The sequence below is a fragment of the Perna viridis genome, chromosome 3 (assembly GCF_037379345.1).
Source record: "Perna viridis isolate PV_CMFRI_1.1 ecotype Kerala chromosome 3, ASM3737934v1, whole genome shotgun sequence".
Taxonomy (NCBI): Eukaryota; Metazoa; Mollusca; class Bivalvia; order Mytilida; family Mytilidae; genus Perna; species Perna viridis.
This window is the reverse complement of record NC_142447.1, coordinates 14,825,169-14,846,064: the sequence shown is the minus strand read 5'-3', so window position 1 is coordinate 14,846,064 and position 20,896 is coordinate 14,825,169. Positions and strand designations below refer to the sequence as shown.

At 32.1% G+C, this 20,896-nt stretch overlaps 1 protein-coding gene across 2 annotated transcripts; it reads right to left on the bottom strand.

The window, feature by feature from the left end:
* Nucleotides 1-556: 556 nt before the first annotated feature.
* Nucleotides 557-19,921, bottom strand: LOC148621139 (uncharacterized). Of its 2 annotated transcripts, XM_088575210.1 has the most exons (11): nt 19,734-19,921; nt 16,677-16,757; nt 11,894-12,018; nt 10,475-10,659; nt 10,073-10,126; nt 6,562-6,712; nt 6,050-6,165; nt 5,085-5,175; nt 3,904-4,401; nt 2,903-3,012; nt 557-2,286 (listed from the first exon to the last, which is right to left on the bottom strand). In XM_088575210.1, the coding sequence occupies exons 1-11, from the start codon at nt 19,748-19,750 to the stop codon at nt 2,260-2,262; spliced, it is 1,455 nt and encodes a 484-aa protein (XP_088431336.1). In that variant the 5' UTR covers nt 19,751-19,921; the 3' UTR covers nt 557-2,259. The 2 variants fall into 2 exon arrangements, with proteins under 2 accessions (XP_088431336.1, XP_088431337.1); XM_088575211.1 differs by lacking the exon at nt 16,677-16,757 and having other exon boundaries at nt 19,734-19,916.
* Between the last annotated feature and the right edge of the window lie 975 nt (nt 19,922-20,896).

Here is a 20,896-nt window from a genome sequence, read left to right as displayed (position 1 = left end):
ATAAAAGTCATATTGCATTATTTTTAAGTTATTTGACTACTTCCATTCTGGTCAAAGTACTATCCTGTGTTATAAATAAAATCGCAATCAAAATTGTGAAATGTATGGAGAAAAGGAATTCCAATCTCTTATTTGGAAAGGATCCAGATACTTTGAAAAGGAGGTGTGTCATCCAGAAAAGGGTGGATGCTAGAACATTATTTGCAATTTTTTTTTCAATTTTACACATGAAAATGACAAATAAAAATGGGGGTGCTTACCCCCTGCACAACCCCTCCTCTGGACCCCCACTGAAATGTTTTCTTGTACTCTCACATCTCTTGTAAATACAGCTATTTGTACTTCACTGAAAATTTGTAGGATGATCTAGATCCATATGCACTTGATAACATATCCATGCTCTATTTTGAGTTTGACAATTTTTTTTATTAATAAAGGGGCTTTGATATTTTTGTGTTTAAAAATATTTTAGAAAATCAATACAAAGTAAGTGTTCGAGGACATGCAAATCTTCCAAAAATTAATAAAAAACTGAAGGGTAAAACTAGAAACGCAATTTACATATATATTTTTATTATAAAATCTAAAGTTTTCAATTAACATACTCGTAACAAATTAATAACACATATAGAAATATATGAACTGTTAAAATACATACATGTAGCAGGAGTTAGGAACTTTATGAGACAGAAGTACTATGATTTGGAATTCATTGAAACTTGTATGAGCAAAAAACACTTTTTGGTAAAAAAAACACTTTTTGGTAAAGTTTAAAATTTGTTTAAAGTATGTATTTTATAAAATATACTTAAATCATTTTACCAACATTGCAATTGATGGTCATGATAAACAGTTTAAGCCATCATACCAAATATCTACTGTTCTATAGATTTTTTTACTCAGAGATGATGTTTGTTGAAAACATAAAAAATATCAAGTAAACTAGATTTCTCAAGGATTGATTTTTTATGTTAACTGTGGGATATTCAAAAAGCATGCTCATGTGAGGAAATTCTTTCATTCGACCTCACGTCCTTCCTAAGGGAAGTATATGTTGTGCATGCTCACTGACCATCCAACAGTTCAAACAAAGTGTCTTTTGAGCTTACTGATGGCCACTTCTATAAGAACATTTTCCAGTGTTAACCTTACACTTATCTAAACTAATCCCCTAACAGTCTGAAAGGGGTTCAGTTAAAAGACAGTGTCCTTTCAGATTATCATAAAATGATTTCCTTGGAAAAATGAGACAATACTAGATTTTAATCATATAAATGTATACTTAAAGCACTAAAGATTTAATGAGAGTATTTTGAAATTATATGATTCTAAAAATAGAACAAAAAAATAATATAAATGATAATAATATATTGGTTTGATCTGCAAAAAAAATGCATTTTAATGTGATGAGTACAATAATGCATTCTGAATTAAAAATAGCTTAGAATTTGCTATATTTATAATGGTTTTTGTTTCAATTGAAAGTAATAATAACTAGATAAATAATTTAAGAAAATAAAATTATTTTTTCATGGTATTTCATTTTAAAATTGAAATATGATCGTTGAAAATACTCCAACGTGTATCATTATGCACAATTCTAAATAAAGATCTGCACTAGTTATGATATATTCCAATAGTTCTACCAATTCGAAAGAAAATTTATCACGATAGCTAACTAAATATAAAGAATAATTCAAAAATATGTGTAAAGCAATTCAAGTAGGAAATGGATGAACTCAGAAAAAATACAATACTTGCCAGCAAGCATATTCTAAAAATATTGTTAACCAATACAAACTTCAGGCTTAAATGTAAACACAAGAAAATGGCTTAGTAAATGTATTAAAGTTTAAGAGTATATAATGCTGACATATATATGTCTGAAAATATTAATTGAATGTCCAACATCATCATGAATTGTACATCACATTTTAATCATGGAATGTACATTACATTTTAATCATGAAATGTACATTAAATTTTAATAATTACATATTGATGTAATCCTAAAACATACATCAAATTGTAATTGTGAAATGTACATCATACTGAACTGATATGAATGTTACACAGTAATCATGAAATGTACATTACATTGCAATCATTAAATGTACATCCAACTGAAGTCATAAAATGATCATGAAATGTACATCAAACTGAATCATCAAATGATCATGAAATGTACGTCACAAAAAGAGGAAAGAACAAGGGTATGTATGATAAAAGGGCATTCTGGTTCTGTGGTAATCATGCAGTTTACAAGTCTGTCAGAGGCACTCCTTCCTGCAATGGAAAAAATAGAAAGTTTTAGCCAATTAACAGACATTAAGGGTTTACAGTTCATAATGCCGAGTCTCAGCATTGTACGTTTGTGCAAGTAATAACTGATTCATAAGCAATTAAGTTTGGTTCTTCTGAGTACTGCCGTGATAAGGCCCTGGTCGCCGAAACGGCAATAAACAACAACAATCAATCAATCTGAGTACTTTTTGATGTGAAATCTTTGGTAAAGTTTTGCAAATAGATAATTCACAATATTAAGATAATTCGGAACCTTCATGTTAAATTCACAAAAAGTACGATTTTTAGTCTTTTTAAGTACATTTCTGCAAAATTTTTAGAAACTTTGCAAATACTTAATGATAGAGTGTTATTTACTTGAGGGAACAACCTTTTGATTTCAAAGGGTTTCCACTTACTTATTTAAAAAGGCAGGACCATTATGATTTTCAAGAAGAAAAAAAAGTAATATTTCATCTCATAAAAAATCTAAAATTTAATTTAAAATGCCAGTACAGACATAACTGTTTACAATTATACCAAGAAAACAAGGATTGACAATGTAATTTTTACTTCACTAGAAATAAAATGGTTCCCTCCTTTGACATTATGAACTTACAGCGCTTCTGTATGTTCTGGTTCCCTGGTATTCTGCCATCACTGGTAGGTTCCTCTTTACTACCTCTTCATCACTCTCAAAGGAACCATTCACACAACCTGAATCTGTATCTACACAAATATGAATAAATTAAGATTTTTATGTTTTATTAGTTATCTCCCCTGAATATATCAGTGTTTATTATTCACTGAGATGAACTTTGTCTTTGAAAGTCAGTTTAATATTTGGCAAGCCAAAGTGGACAAAAATCAATATTTTGTAATATTAGAAAATGAATTTTTAATATTACAAAATCATTTTTTTTTAATATTAGAAATTCATTTTGTAATATTAAAAATTCCTTTTCTAATATCACAAATTCCTGATTTAATAATATTATAAAATATCACAATACTACAAATTGAATTTGTAATATTAGAAAATGAATTTGTAATATTAATTCATTTTAATATTACAAAATGATTTTCTAATATTAAAAAATCTTAATTGAATATGAAAAATCCATTTTTTAATATAAGAACATCAATTTCTAATATTAAAAAAGTGTTTTGTGATGTAAGAAATCTAATTTGTAAAATTAGAAAATAAATTTTTAATATTAAAAAATCATTTTTTAATATTAGAAAATGCTCATTTTTGTGCACTTTGGCTTGCCATAATAATACATGTCCTCTGTTATGCCCTAAAAGATTTTATGTCACATTTATGTCACACACACATATATATATATATATATATATATATATATATATATATATATATATATATATATATATATATATATATATATATATATATATATATATATATATATGTGTGTGTGTGTGTGTGTGTGTGTGTGTGTGTGTGATATGTGAATATGTGATATGTGATATCAAACTATGTAATTTTCCCATACAAGTTAGATCTTCACAAGATGCTGAAAATAATTGACTTAACACCTAGTCACATAAATATGTATACATGTGTACTGGTCTTATTTGGTTGTCATATGCACTCACCTTGCATTTTGGTATTGTCAAGTTCATTTAGTTTATTAGAGGGGGTCCGTGACACGCTCGTACCAACAGTAGATTTTTCTAACATTTGCTTGCTACTTTCCAACATAGCAATGGCCTTTTTGATTGCATCTCCCTTTACACTTTTAGTACTCTTAGATCTTTGAATAAGGTTTTTAGTGTCAAAATCACTGTCGAAGCTTATCCTTGAGCCGATTTCACTCGTGCTGCTAGTCCTCTTAACTTCCTTTGACGGACTTTTCACGTGACATACATTTTTGTAAATTGCCCTGTTTTCAGTAGAGCCAGTACGTTTTAGTTTGTCTTGTGTGTCAATGGCAGCATATGATAAATTACTGTCTCTATTCTCCTTGTCAGAAGCAGGACCAGTCATTGTGACAATATTACTTTCAGTTTTGATAGTAGATACAAATTTAGGGGACTGTTCATTATGTACACTGCCCTCATTTGTAATGCGTCCATTACTTATGTTTGAGGATTCTGAAAAAAAAAGGAATTTCATTTAATACCCATAAAAACAGTTAACATTTGTAAATTTACATTTATTTAAGTTACAGGTGTAAAAAGAATATGCATGCAATTTCTGTTTCAAGTAAAAATAAATATGCAGCCCAATTTTAAGTATGAAATTCAACATGCATTCACATTATGTCTCTGAGGTCTTGGAAGATATACTGCTCTTCAGGGTGAGAGATTGGAATTCCTTTTTCTCCATACTCTAGTGACACCAAGTCAGAAAATAGCCTGGCAGCCAACCTCTGGCATTTCTGGAGTACAAAATCATTTAAGAAATAAACTAGGGGTTTTTATTCAGTGAATCACTTTTTAATGGGATCTGCCTGATTTCTACCAATAGCTGTTCTTAATAATTCATTCTGCTATGGTGGGCTTCTAACCTCCTTAGACCACAGCCATGATAAAAAAAAGTGATAAACATATGACCAACATAGGCTGCATCTATTAAAATATATGAAGAAACTATACCTATTCGAAATGAAATAATTCACGGAAACTCCATTTTATCATAGTTTTACCATGGGCTGGCCATTTATGTTGTTTTAACCCCGAGCAAAAACAATGCAACATAAATGGCCAGCCCATGGTAAAACAATTATGAAATGGAGTTTCCATGAACTATATTTCTTGATTCAAACATTACATACCTTGATCTTCAGTTCTCCTTTGATGGATCATCACCTCATTTTCATACAAAGAACTGGTTCCAAGTTGTTTCTTTAAAGTCTCTATTTCTTGCTGAAATAAAAACACTAGTTTAAACACACAAATAATTACATCAAAAGCATATGATGTTTTAAAGTCTTTTTCTTGCTCATTGTATAAAATTTTCCGACCTTCACTGGCTTCAGTATAATCTACTGGAAACCTTGGGATTTTCCTTAATGAATATCTGTTAGCTGGTTTTTTTCCATCAATTTTGTGGGAAAAAAATTGGAGAAATGAGCAAGTGACAGAAAGAAATCCTCCTTTTTTATTAAATAAAATCTGGATTGAAACCCTCATGCCTTTCTATAAAAATTTCCCACCCACGGCACCACAAAAATAACAAAAAATACTTAAGTATGAGAATATTCTTAACTTCTTTGGTGACTCCAACCAAAGTCTTTGAAAATTGATGAGGTCAAAAACAGTTAAGATTTTTTTCTTAAGTAATTTTTTCAAGTTTTGTGGCGCTGAGACCTGGATCTGTACAAATGATTGTTCAGGTTGGTGCCTACATGTACTTTTTCAAGTCGAAATGTGGAGACTAAATCATTTTTATGCATTTCATATTCTGACAGAATAAGATTTTATCAATCAAAGATATTTTAGGAAAAACGAATATGTGAACATTAGACAGGCAAAATTTTCACACAAATTTCACAATTTTCACTTGAACTGGGCAAATAAACTTTGTGACAGAGTTCACATGAAATTTGGGTGAATCAAGCCTTTAAGTAAAATTCCCATGAAATGTTCAAATGAAGTTTGTATTAAGTGAATTTCACTTGAAAATCACATTCATGAAAACATGAAAAGTTCATGTGAATTTCATGTGAAGGTCGATTTACATGAATTTCACGTGAGAAATATTTGCCTGTTTTCAAACTGATGAACAATGAGCACTTACTTGCTGTTTTTGTAATGAGTTTGCCAGGTCTTTTGATCTTTCTTCTGCTTTTGATTTCGCTTTACTCAAATAGTGCACTTCCAAGTCCATCTTCTCTGAATATTCGTCTTTTAGGACTGAAATAAAAAAAATTCAAATTGATATTACATTGCACGTGAATTACACACATAGTGGAATTACATTGAGTTTGTGTGCATTTTTTCTCAGTTATGGAATATTGGGGAAAAATTCTCTGTTAAGATAATAAGTATGGTATTTAGTTAATATTGTAAAAATACATTAAATTATACAATGGTCGTTTATATATATATATATATATATATATATATATACATTCAGTTTATTTAAAGCACTGAAGGTCATTTGTTGACTGAAAAGTTTGCTCATTGTATATTTTATTATTAACATCTTTATCGGTAACCCTTATATACATGTACTTAACAATAACACTTTAAAATATAGTGTGGCGATATTTTTTTTAGATAAGGGCCTGTGATCCAGATAATACCTACCACTACAAGCCCTGGGTATTCTCAAAAGACGAAGTGCCACTATGTATGTGATAGCCTCCAACGCAAGATGAAAACAGAGAGTTTCATCCCAGAATACTGTGAATATTACCTCAACAGCAGCTAGATTGAATACTGTAAATGCGTCTATTAACTGTAAATCAAAATATGGTTATACTGTATATATATATATAAAATATATTTAAAAGCGATAGATCGACATGCATTTGTAAAAAAACGATTGGTGTATGCATTTTCATACGAAAAGTGGACCATAAGAGCAGTAAAACGCACATTTCATGCATTCTCATGAGAGCGATCAGTGTCCACAATTTCGTGAGAGCGTGTTTCATATCATGAGTGACCAGTGTAAAGATGATCTGACCAGACTAGGAACACTCTGATTGCATTTTTTAGGTGTGTTGTATGCATTTTCACCAGAAAAGTGTATGTACATGAATGTTCGTAAGGACGCTGTGCGTATTTTATGCCGTATTCTGCATTTGCTTTGCCAACTAATAGATATCGGCGTAATTTGGTTAGTTGTTTTTCTTTGTAGTTGATCGCTATTCTGTGCGCTTTTCTTGCTTACATTTGCCGTATTGTGTCAGCGTTTTAAGGAGGTCGACGTAGGGTAAGAGAGAATGCAAACAGTCAAAGTTACTTTGATGCTTATATGAGATTGATGTAAAATGCTGAATACAAACGTTTGAAAGATTTATAAGAGTTGAGTCCCTTCCTCTAGGTCTGCCTCCTTAATCTGTCTACCAAATCGAATCACACTACATACATGTATACTATAGAGCTAACAAGAAAATGTTTCAGAGAAACTTATCTGTTAAAAAAACATTTCCATTATAGTAAACAACAACTTCCGACGTTAAGTTGCTTTGAATAAAACAAATAAATTATTTTACTTCATTCTGGTATTAATCAATGTTTGATTTAAAAAAGAGGGTATTTCATGGTATTGCACCATTTTAGCCTACATTAAACCAATAAAGAAAAAAAATCGATCAAGTACAGCTACATGTATATCTATGTAAATGTATAAGACTTTTAATGAGGGTAGGAGGAATTTGCATATGAATTTTACTGGATACTAAGGAAAACACAAAATGACTGATAGGAAAGTCTGCGGTTTATGTAGCGTAACAAAATATTTAATACAAATTGTTTGGAGGAAAATGGGACCTTGTAAGGGTGGACAAAATCCTTTATTTTTAAATCAGGCCTTGGTTACATAAACAAGAGGCTCCCTGCAGCCTGAAACGCTCACCTGGTTATTTTTTTTATTTTTGTTTTTCATGAGCAATAACTCTAATAAGAACTATCCCAAAATTTTAACTCAATGATCACTTTGACAGGACTTATCATGAGGATCATTTCATCAATTGAAAGTTTCATATCTATTATAGTTTTCAAGAAATTGCCTGAAAACTGCTAAAAAACATCATGTTTTGCCTTTCGAGGGCAATAACTCTAACAAGAGGTTGTCCAACAAATCTAATTCCTGCAAATTTTCGTACGTCGTATCATAAGGATCATTTCAGCAATTGAAAGTTTCATTCTATCTATCAAGATATTGACTGAAAACTGTACAAAAAAAACACACAATTTTTCACCTTTCGAAGGCAATAACTCTTACAAGGAGTTCTCTGACAACTTTGAACTATGAAGGGTAGCGTAATTAAAGATTCAATTTTAATTACGTTGATCCCTGTGGATTTTTGTAGGCCTTATAATTGGGATCATTTCAGCAATAAAAAGAATTTGGGTAAACATAATGCTTTGGAGATATATGCAAAAACTACTGTCTGACCCCTATGTTCTGTTTTTAGTAACGGCGGTCATGTTTTTCAACGAATCGAAAATCTCCACATTAGTTCCATGTAGGATATCCCAAGGAATATTCATACCAAGTTTGGTTCCAGTTGGTCAAGTAGTGTCAGAGGAGAATTTTAAGTTTTTTTGAAAGAAATAACATTAAAAATAGCAAAAAAACGTTGAAAAAGGGTAATACCTCCAAAATGGCTAAACAGATTAACACGAAAATTTGACCACAGACAGATCTCATCATGCTGAACACTTTTACGCAGTCAAAATTTGGCTTAACCTAACAGTTTTGGAGATATATGAGAAAAACTACTGCCTGACCTCTATGTTCTATTTTTAATAACGGCGGTCATGTTTTTCGACAAATCACAAATTCCCACCTCAATTCTATGCAGGATACCACAAGAAATATTCATACTGAGTTTGATTCCAGTTGGTCAAGTTGTATCAGAGGAGAAGAGTTTTGAAATATTGTTGACCACGACGGACCCCAAGTGATGGCAATAGCTAATATCTCAATTAATGTCACGAGAATTCATCTGTCGAAATTAAAGCTGAGTGAGAAACTGAAGAAAATTTTCACGTTTCAAAACCGCAAATTGGTTAATGAACAATCTTAAGACAGTTCCGAAGTTGGTTATGAAAGCATAATCGGTCAAATGGTCAAAACTAAAATTATTTCTGATTGCTTCAAGTCTAAATTAAAGTTTGATCCTGAATCAAAGCATTATTTAGCTTGGGGTTATTTGTATCGCGGATTCAAATACATCCTATGCAATCCAAAGAGACCTCCTAATCAGAAGGCTTTTTACAAATCAAGTTAAATTCTTTGGAATTGACTAGAATTTTTGTGAATCTTGATTAAATAATATAAAAATCATTATCTAATCTAATCATGACCAGCTGATTATTAACAAACAAAATCTTAAATGCCATAGAATATAATACAGACCAATCGAGTAGTAAAACCTTGACATAATTTCATTTATGTCAGGTAACGTAAAACATGAAAACTCCATCATACAAAGAATAGGAAACTAGATCCATTTTGCGGATTGCTTTATTAATATCCAATACAGCACAATAATCAATGAAACTCAGATTTTTCATTAATCCCCATTGCAATGAAAGAAAACAACAGTTGCACAAGTGTAGGTGTAATTGCAAAATCAACAACTCTTCTAAAATTGGAATACTTTCGTTTTTAGATTGACATATTATCGAAAATTATCTGAAAATTGGTGCTTATGAAAAGACAAAAAGAGTCCCTCGTGGTATGAAATGTGACCAATACTCAAGTATTTCTGTCTGTCTATTTAAAGAGAGTACTCACTGTCAGTGGGTGTAAAAACTGTCAGACAATCCAGATGCATACGGTCAAACCTCAAATAATTTTAACATGCTCTAGAAACGTTAGGGCTTGATTTCTGGATTCAAATCATAAATGTTCCCGAATTTGAACTTATAGTAGTCTAATTTTGAACTTATGGTAGTTTGAATTTGAACTTACGGTAGTCTGAATTTGAACCTATGGTAGTGATAACATATCCAACAAATACTTTACAAACCAAATTCTACAGAACCCAGTGGCCCCAATCATGCCCCCCCCCGGGATCCGCCTATAAAAACTTCTGAAAATAACGGTGGAAATAATAGAAACAATTTATACGTTACATACCTGTATAACATCTTTGCACATCTTTGAACAACTGGTTCCGAGACGAAGTATCAACTGAAAGAGACAAATACATTTTTTTTACTCTCACAATGTACATAATGTAAGAGATGGAGGTTTTATTCTTCGATACTTCAACTTTGTTTGAAAAGAGCTTGCCAATCAATCCCTTGCAATGCTAGTGAGGTTAGAGGAATATAAAAGAAACACACATGACAAAAATCACTAACCGTCCGTGCGAGACCCGACAGGGTAGTCAAGGACGTTAAAAAAACCCTTTAGTAGTGAAAATCACTATTTAAGTGTACCCCTCAACACGGAAAGTTTCAAGAAAGATGATTTTCAGCTGCAATCTCAATATTATATAAAAAAAAAATAAATGGTGCACAACCACCATTGACTCACCTCAACAAAAAATAACATCGCTATTACTAAGCTGAAATAATGAGATAAACAATATATGGTTCCAATGGTAGAACCTAGATCGCATTTTCTACATCCTCCGCCTGGGTCTATATTGTTCTGTGTCGTTTGATTCGAGGATTGGGCTGAGGCAATAACGGCAGTGGTCTTTGACGCATTTGACGGATCTGAAATAAAAGGTTTTTTTAATGAACATACTGTTTTAACATGCCAATATTGAATTCTGTGAGTGGGATATTGCAAGAACCTTTTCCTACATCGAAATGTGTGAGAATGGGGGGGTGTAAATATCAAATGTATGGATATCTTGTATTTAACTCGATTGAAAAAAGTTTTAATGGGCATCGTACGAGACGTAAAGTGAAAGTAGAAACGATACTGTTTTGCCTGAAATCAATTGCTTTTAAACTATATAAATTATTATCTAAGAAGTAATCAGTTCGTAACCTCATATCCTCATCTATAATAAATACAGTTTTTAGAAAACCTACTGTTATGTGAAATACTGAGGTCATTGATCAACTCTATCAAAGATTGAAGTATGTCTTTATCTTAAAAGTTTATATGACAAATAAACGTTTTTAGATATCAAAATAGGGTTGGTTAACTAGTGAAACATAGTAACAAGTGCACCTAATAAAACACATCGAAGTCGTCACCTAATATAAACAGATTCCAAATTCAGTCTAACATTAATGCAAAACTAATCCCAGAGGCGAATCAAGGGGTCCGGGGTTTCATTCCCCTCTTTTCGCGGGAAAATTTGAAAACTAGGGTTAAAATAAGCAAAGAATAGCCCTTTAACTTTCTTGGTCGGATTCCCCCATTTAAAAAAATGATGATGTTGGATCCGCATCCCGAATCTTAAAAGATGGTGACAATTGCAATTGTATGTATTCCCATGATTTTTTTTTTAAATATTTACTTGTACCAGTCAAATAAGCTATAGACAAGCATTCCAGTAACATTTTTTTTCACAAACACTATATACAGGACATGCCGATAATTTATATGGTATGATTTTATGAACGGAAATGTCATAACGACGTATAACGACGTCCTGTGTTTGGATGTCTATAGTTCACATTAGTATAAATATTTGATTGCAGCTAATATATAATCGACATATCCGACAAGTACTATCTTTAAAAAAGATAGCCAACGCATTAAAATTTGTTCTTTTTACTTAATGCATTTCATTCAGGAAATAACACATGACACACAATTTGAACTTCCGATACAGTTTTTCGAACGCCAATAAGTTATTAGTATTTGGCCAATCGGGAATCAAACTTTCTATCAGGTGACTTCCGTTTCCATGGAAGAGCGTCTTTAAGGTCAAAGGGTAAAAAGTGGAACTATACCGATTGCGTCAGAAAAACAAAATATGATGTCACTTACCTTGAATTACATTTGCTCGAATCAACAGTTCGACAGTAATGAGAAATATGTCAACTACTGTTAGAGTAATGATGGTGCACTCGACACATAATCCCCTGACGAAAGACTTCAAAGACCTGCAACACCTATTTAGAGAAAACACATAATTTCAATAAGCATTCTAGTATTGTAAGATCTCCGAGGTGTGGGTAGGCTCTTCCACCTTTTGAATTAAAAAAAAATGTTATTTTATGTATGTTAAAAAATCGAAAAATACTCAGAAAACAACAAAGTTAATAAATAATTATGCGAATATAATGTATATATGTATGTATGTATGTTCACATTTTTTTTTTTGGGGGGGGGCTGGGTTAGGGGCCCTTTTGTAAATCTCCGAACTAGTCACGGTATGGGTATTGACACCCAACTTAAAATGCTTTTGAATAATTTTTATTTAAAAAAAATCAACCGTAAGCCAGTAACAAATTATTGTATCATACAAAACGTATTTTTAGTAAGGGTGTTGTTATCTTTATATAGGTTTGATACGGCTGTATGACATGCTTAAATACTTCGTTACTAAAAACGAGGTGGGTCACATCCGCATCTTTATTCCTTCAGTCGTTTTTTTTTTAAATCATTACCATGTACGCCAATTAATTCTAGTCCAACCAAATACTGAAAACCGGATGGAACCTCAGTTTTATGATAATGCCATTATATACAATATACCGGTATAGCAGAGGCTGGTACATAAGGGCTTGGTCCGGGGCCCAGAGGGGGGCGACCACTTATTTTGTTGGAATTTTTTTGTTAATTTCGTTAAATATGAGCAAATGATAGCCTGCAAAAACCTCCCTTATATATATATTTATTGATCGAAACCCATATAAATTTCCTAATCACCCAGATATCGGTATTGTTCCTTTGGATTCACCCGCTGCTCATCGTTTCTCAAAGCGACGCGAATACCTTTGATGGACAATTATTATCAGATTCTCTGTCTGTATCATATTTAATTTTTTATCAGTTGTTTAACATTAATATTAATACTAAGCAGCTTAGCTTTTGTCATTTATTACATAATACAACTCGTAGTACATTGTTGAAGCTCAAATTACAGCGAAAGAAACTGATGTTTCACACAAAGAAATAACTAGTATTACAAGGACACATTGGCTTGCTTGCACTCAAAGATTGGCTTGCGTTTGCACTCAAAGATTATACATTTGAAGCTGCTTAAAGATACATACTGTATTATTGATCAATATGTGAGTATGTAAGGCCACTTGATTAAGACGCTTCTGATGAGACCGCGGACATGACTACTTGCTACGTTAATGTGCATTGAAAGCGACTTACGCTATTTGCGTTAGCGCATGAAATGGCGCAAATTTATGTGTTTTACTTTGATAATTTTACGTGGAGTGCATAAAGTATTAAAAGGAGTTAACATCTTTACATTGTATTTATAGCAGATAATATACTGAGTCTGAATAACTTTAACTAATGGGTGACTACAAGTCAAAGAGCTCTAAGGTTTTGTTTTAATTGACAGTGACTGAGTAAGAGTAATCAAGAGAACCAAGATGCGAGAGAAAACTAAAAAGAAAATATCCCAATAATAAATAATAAAAGACTAGACAGGGAAAGTAGACACACACACAACAAATAACATGAAATAACCAAAACTACACGTCCAAAGAAACAAAAGTGAGCAACCCATACTCCAATAAAACATGGAGCATGGACCAGATACACCGGTAGGGTAATTTCGTAATTTATTTAAAAGTAGATCGACAGAGTTTGTCATGGGTGGCTTTCAATGATTTTAATCGCTTCACCACTATTTAGTTTGAGGAAGACATGGTTTGATCAAAAACAATTCACAAGACTAGATAAAGAGTATACTATTACAATTTTATTTAGAGAATTCATCAAATTAAATGTAATCATCCGATTTTGGCTTTAACATTACATTTTTGTGTATTTAAGTTGCGGGTATTGAAACGATGCAAGTAATTTACCATTGACAGCCATATTGATTCACCTCTTTAGCGACTATAAAGATTTTCAGGGTATGGATTTGTTATAGAAACGCATATTGACGGAATGCATATTGTATATATATATATATATATATATATATATATATATATATATATATATATATATATATATATATATATATATACGTAGGACACGTCTGTTTATAACTGGACCCTCTTCTGTCACAGTTGTATCCGCACATCAAAGCTTGAATTTCTTTGATATTTATGAAAGGGTTTGGTTAGGCCTCTGCATATTTGATTTAATTTCGTCTGGGAAAAATAGGCTTCAAAGCATTTGCACTGAATAAATTATATCCTTATCTATTATGAGACTCAGGTGATTCCAAAGTTTTAATATTACAATCGATGAATTATTAATTTGATATGAAATATATGAAAGGGTGTATTTTTGGAAAATCGAAATACCATAATTTCATATTGCATCATTCTATATATAAAAGCAGTACAATACACTATTTTGTGTTTTTATATGAACGATTCATTCTTTTTTTTAGTGATTCTGCTTATGATATATTTATACACAATGTGTACCCTCTAAATCCAAGTGATGTAAGACACGGAGGTATTTTGGACCAATACAATACTATTGCGCAAGGTTTTCCATATTGACCAAGTTATTGGTCCGAGCTTAGCCATATTGCTAGTCGAGGACCAATGACTCAGTCAATATGGAACATTTTACGCAATTGTAACTTAACTGACAAACTTGTCCAATACGTCATAAAATGAATTTTAACCAAGCCAATATGACATATTGGACGGCTAAATTCCGTATTGGCGCACTTTTGTATTTTGTATTATATTGGTTTTGATCATATTTAAGCTCAATGTAAACAGAAAACCGGAAGCTGCGAGATCGGCTTTTAATTAGATTGATTTAAGCTAATATTCGAACCTTAGCCACTAATTACTGATATATCACAATTACAAAAACAGTTTGATCTATTTTGGTGGTGATCCCGAAGAATGTTGTAATTTTCTAACCCTATTTTCCTCACACGTTGCCTAATAAGCATGTGTTGCTCACAAAAAAAAAAACAACAAACAAACGAAACTATAGAATACTTGACTACCTGACAATTAATACGTTATTATGTTGCCATCTGTCATTTGGACAAAAGAGTACAAGACGATAACGAGATCACGTGACTGCATTCCATTCCTGCAGGTGTAAACTATCCCATTAACGTAATTTCGTGAATTATCAATAATGGACTTTAGCTGAAGGTATTTGTATCATATTGAATGAAAAGTAGTTGACTCTACTTAAGCTGAATATAAATTTAACTGTAGTACTGAAAACCCGGGACCGAATCTCACTGTGTCACAAAATTCACTAAGTAATAAATAAAGAGGGTCCAGGCTATTATTTTCTCATATCCCCCAAAATTAAACTATGTTTGTGCCAGCCCTTGAACACGAAATGGATGATAAAGTAAACATGAAATGAAAAATGGGATGGGACACCAGGATAATAGGGTCGATAAATTTTTGATTGCCACTAGAAATAGCAAGGGCTGGATAGGGTCGGGCAATTTAGCCTCCTGTGGCGGAGCGCAAAGGTTCCTTCTCCTATCGAATACCACATCAGGGTTCTTTAAAGTGCGAGGAACGTGGCATCCTTCCCAACACGGTGCACCACTATGGTTACTCCAGCAATGCAAGAGGTTGTCTGGCAAGCTATTTTCTGACTTGGTTGGGGTATGGAGGAACGGAATTCCAACCTCTTACTTTGTAGGAGTACACTATGGTTTGTGATCAGGTTTTCCGTATTATGGCCAAACGACCCTAGCATGTAACATGCCAGGAGTACCCAACTCCACCACCTGGGATACACAACCCAGTTGCTCTGTGGGCAATGCTCCCTAGCCCCCGGCCAGGGTTCTGAGCACTATTTAGTCGCCTTTTACGACAATCGTAGCGCTGCTGCGGGCCTATTCTTTTGACACCCGGACCTGCATGGGGCAAATTGTGTGTCAAAACCTTATACTAAAGAACAAAACATATATATATTGCATAAAGTTATTTTACTCAGACAACCAAATTTATGTGGTTGTATATCTTTATAAAATAGACACCAACTAAGTCCATGGTAATCATTTCTAAGTTATTAAAGGCAGCATTTCATGTAAGATAGCTGTTTGGAGTATTCAAAGAACCGTTCAAACAAGTAGGCAGAGGTACCAATATGCAAGTTAAAATCGTTGACTTAAACAGTGCTAGGATCAAAATATTTATTTTCATAATGAAAATATCAAAGATTAATTTGCAAAAGTAAAAAGGCATAACTGCACCGGTAAAATCATCAAATTAAAGTCAGAGAGAAAAGAAAGTTAGTCTTCAGCACAAATACCGCACTTTTATAAAATATCGGAAGCAAAATTGCCATAGTATCTGAACACTAAATGCATTAATCATTGAAATCAACCTTGAAATGTATATATACGTGTGAAGTTTGTTGTATAATTATCATCCGGAACGGACCTACAAACGGACAGATATGCGGATCGATATTACCCGATCGGAGGGCGAGGTTATGACACCAGAGCAACATATTTAATTATACCCCCTTTAAATGCTCATACGTCAATGGTAATTTACGCTTGAAGCCGAATGCTTGAACTACCTGTATTATATGTAGCAAAGCTATTAGAAAGCAATCTCGATGTGGAACTCTTCCAGGATCAAGAAATACCCATGCAGCAAGTTCTGCACCGTAGCCCTATATTTACCTGAACATTGTTTCATCTAAGAATGTATACATGAATGTGTTTTGCATGTCCGATCCGGTTGCTGATAACGTACTTGTTAACCTGTATTTACGATAATGTATTTTTGTTATAGGCCACACCATTAGATATCTGTTAGTTAAATAAGATACTTCATTCTTCGATTCTATTTTCTGATTTTCAAGGCCATATCATTGGAATAATAATAATACAAACACTTAATTTTCATGTTCTAATAATTTAGAGTCTAAGGATTAAAAAACTACACATTTTACCACAAAACCAGGCCACAAAATTAAGTAAAGATTTGAACTTTAACTCATATGGAGATGCGAGAATGAGTGCTTCAAGGTTAAATATTTTTCAGATTTACTTGTTTTCTAGTATGATGTTTTCATCATGTTAAAAATTAGTAAAATACAGCGCAAATTTGAAGAAGAATAATAAAGAGAGCCGTAAAATTATATATAAAATGTAGCATCGTTTGACTCCGACAATACTTTATTTACAAGTACGGATATATGTGCAATTTTCAATTGACATTTCATATCGAATATAAAATTGTAATTGTATATAGGCCTATGGATAGTAAAAAAGTTATATGAAGTGGGAAAAACGGGGAAAATTAATAAAATTTGGATTAACAACATATAACAATGTTAAAGGATACCACACCGTTTTGAAAATGATTGATATCAAAAAATTTTATCGAAGAATTGACATTTTGTCATGTGATAGGTATTCTCAGTTTCATTTTGAAAAAAATGTGCTGAGTCATGGACTAGAGTGTTAAAAATATCTGGGAAGTTATGAAAGAAATGGTGTAAAATGTGTGTAAAATTTTACGCCTATATGATTTTAAGCGAGCAGAAATCACATTAATCTACCTAAATGAATTGCAGAACAATTGAATGTAAAAACAAGAGGTTTGAAAAGTGTGTAATTGTGTGTCTGTGTGTTGTGAAATAGCGAAAAAAGCTTCATATTGATTGAGAACATAATATCAGATTTCTTTTTAGAGAAAGTAGTCATTTTCGTGAACAAGATAAGAAGGACACACTTAGTCTAGGTTTTTGTCAAAAGTTTAAAATTGGGAAAGATAAAACTAATACTGACAAATGTGATGTTAAAAATACAAATGAGTCCAAACGTTTTAAACATTTTTTGCACTTAAAATCCGCTTGAACTACATGTACATTAACCTGAATTCATAAAAGCGATAATCGTAATTTTAGCCCTACTGCAAAAATTAAACCACATTAAAGAATTCTAGCATTTACAAATTACTTGAATCGACACAGAAAATAAAACAAAAGTCAAAACAGAAGCTTGTTTTCCCTATCAATAGGTATCGGGGTCTTTTTAACTTGTCTATTCAGTCTTTTATCGTGTCATCTCATTCATGGGCTTCTGTAATTAAATACGTTTCAAAGATCTTGACTAGCAATCTGCCAATACAATTTAGTTTTCAAGGGTTGATTTTTACCTCTTTTTTAGCACTGTACATAAGCTTTTAAAAGGAAGTAAATTTCTGCCATAATTTACTAACATATAGATGACCATATTGAAAAAAAACAACAACAAATCAGAAATTTATATTTTTGAATCATCGTACGAAGTATGTACGGTATGGTATTTTTTCTCATTTTGTTGACAATCGTGCAGATTAATATACAAAGTTGAAATTTGTCTAGTCAACAAAAGAGCATGTTAATGTTTTCCTGTGTATTAGTAATTTTCACCACAACAATCAATAAATAAATGTAAGTAATCCTTTTTCTTTTGGCTAGGAAATATAGAGCATGTTTACATATTCAAATAATACCACTCTATACGATGTCCACTTCCCTAACTACTGAAAATAATAATAAATTCGTCGGTCATCAAACCCCTGTCAATTTTATAGCCACTGAACAGGAGGGCTGGTAACCCTTTTATGTATCTATACTGTAATAACATAATGTATTGTATGTAATTGATGGAGTATTTTATTATCTGACTGGGGTCAAATGGCCCAGGGGAAAGTAACGGTATAATTTGAATATCGAACTATTGGTAACAATATCAAGAAAGTAAAACAAAGAAAGCGGGGGTTTGAGGAGAAAAGGGGCTCAAGGTCATTAATTTGTACATTAGTCCAATTTTGCACGAAATGAGCAAAATTTTCCGTAAGTAGGTGGTTTCAGCTCTCGAAACCCCCTGGATCCGAAGCTGCCAATTTCTTTTTAGACTGGACTGGTTTATTGGTATAAGTCTTAACTTGACTCAGAAAGAAAACAAACTGACTTCACTGGTTTTCTTTACCGAATACCTTACCATAAACAGATCACTCTGCTTGGTTAAGTGGAAAGCAGTCTTAGTATAAAATTTACATGTTTTCTTCCAAATCTAACATTTGAAAAGTAAACTGGTGAATTAAGGATTGTTTGTTTCAATTAACTTTCTGATAAGATAACCCCATACTATGAAGGAATAAGAAACTCGTACCATATTTGGTGTGCCTTTTAATTTCATTTTAATTAAAGGCTCTAGTGCAGAACTGAATTTAATGGTAAAAAAAACAAAAGAAAATAATCACGAGAGATTACAATATATGTACTTACATAGACAAGTTTTCTAATATTTACATATGACACAGGAGCGAAATCCAGCGAATTTCTGAAAGGGTGTGTTCAACAATTATTTGCTCATTTTTGTCCAAATATTGCACGAAATTAATTTTAAAAATCCAAAAAGGATGACGGACTACTCTTCGACCCCTTTTGGATGCACACTGTAACACAAACGCGACTGCTGTCGTAGATAAACGTAACAAACGGGTTTAAAATCGCAGCTGAGAAACTTTTTAGATGTTCGGGAATATAAAACACTATTTACATGTAAACAAACCTAAGTTAGTATAGAATATCTTTCTACTAAAGAAAAGTAGCAATTTGTAATTTAGAGAAGAATCAAACAAAATTGAAGGAAATCCACCATTATGTCGAGATGAATACGAAAATAATAATAATAATAATAATAAAAATATTCAAAGAATTAGCTACAAATAATTTGTCTTACCTGCTATTTTTCGCCATGTTGATATTGACATCTTTCAGTTATCGACATCTATGACCTATGACCTTTTTTATCCAATTACCTGTAGTGTATTGGTTCATCAACGCCCATGCTAATCAGTCCAAATTTATCAGTAGTCTATTTCAAATTTACATTTTATCATTGATAAATTTCACGAACGAGAGCTTTTACATTGATAAAGTCGCATCAATTTCAGCTTCGGTTTTTACCTGTTGACTGAAAACCTTGAAAAATCGATTTTTCGAACATCTGTCCATATTCATTGTGCTTTAAATGAGAGAAGTTGTGTAATAATATCAATATTTTCACAGGAATTTGTGAAAAATTAGTTCAGAGTTGTGATTTTTGGGTGATTATCCCATTTAAACAATGAAGCTGTTAAATTGTTAATGAGGAAATATGTGTTATCACTTCTGTCTCTTAATATATTAAATATTTCTCTTATAAATGCTTATTGTCCATCTGAACTTGCTTTATTGGAATAAGCATACTGATACTATGTGCAACAATCATGTAAATAAAATTACAATGCAGTTTTACACAGAATAGGCAAAGTCCAATATATTTTTATAAGTAAAATGGAATGAAAAGTGTTTTAAGGGCCTTAGGCTATGTCATTTTAACATTTTAAAAATATATTACAAGTAGAGTAAATGAATATATGTACTTCGCTTCAGAACCGATGGGATTATACCAGCAGAGATGAAACTTTTTTCAACAAAAGGTATATATAATAAGACAATTTAACAGACGGTGAGAATTGGTTGAGAAAAGCTCAAATAAAACTTACTATCTATATATATACTCTCACAACCGGTTTCATTAGACTTTCCCGACCTTTGACAAATACAAATTTTCTTGAGAAAATATGTATGTGTGCATGGATAACATTCCGAATTTTCTAAAAATTAAGGCATTTCAATAAAAAAATTTTCATCAGAAATATTTAACAAATAAATGAATAGGATACAGAAATCGCAAGTTACTTTGTACCGAATACTTTAACAGTTGTCCATAAGTAACACAAGTGAGCGTATCAAATGTCTCACAAAATGCTTTGTCGATTTGTAGAAGTCGTTTCACCTTTTATTTTAGAAATATTCTCCTTTGTTAATCAGTTTGCGGAAGATTGGTATTCCGTTAAA

Excerpts from the sequence above, each read along its gene's own strand:
- LOC148621139 (XM_088575210.1), bottom strand. Across the intron at positions 6,713-10,072 it reads TGTGCAAAGATGTTATACAG|TTAATAGACGCATTTACAGT; the intron begins GTATGTAACGTA and ends TTTGATTTACAG. Across the intron at positions 2,287-2,902 it reads CCAGAACATACAGAAGCGCT|GAAGGAGTGCCTCTGACAGA; the intron begins GTAAGTTCATAA and ends TTTCCATTGCAG.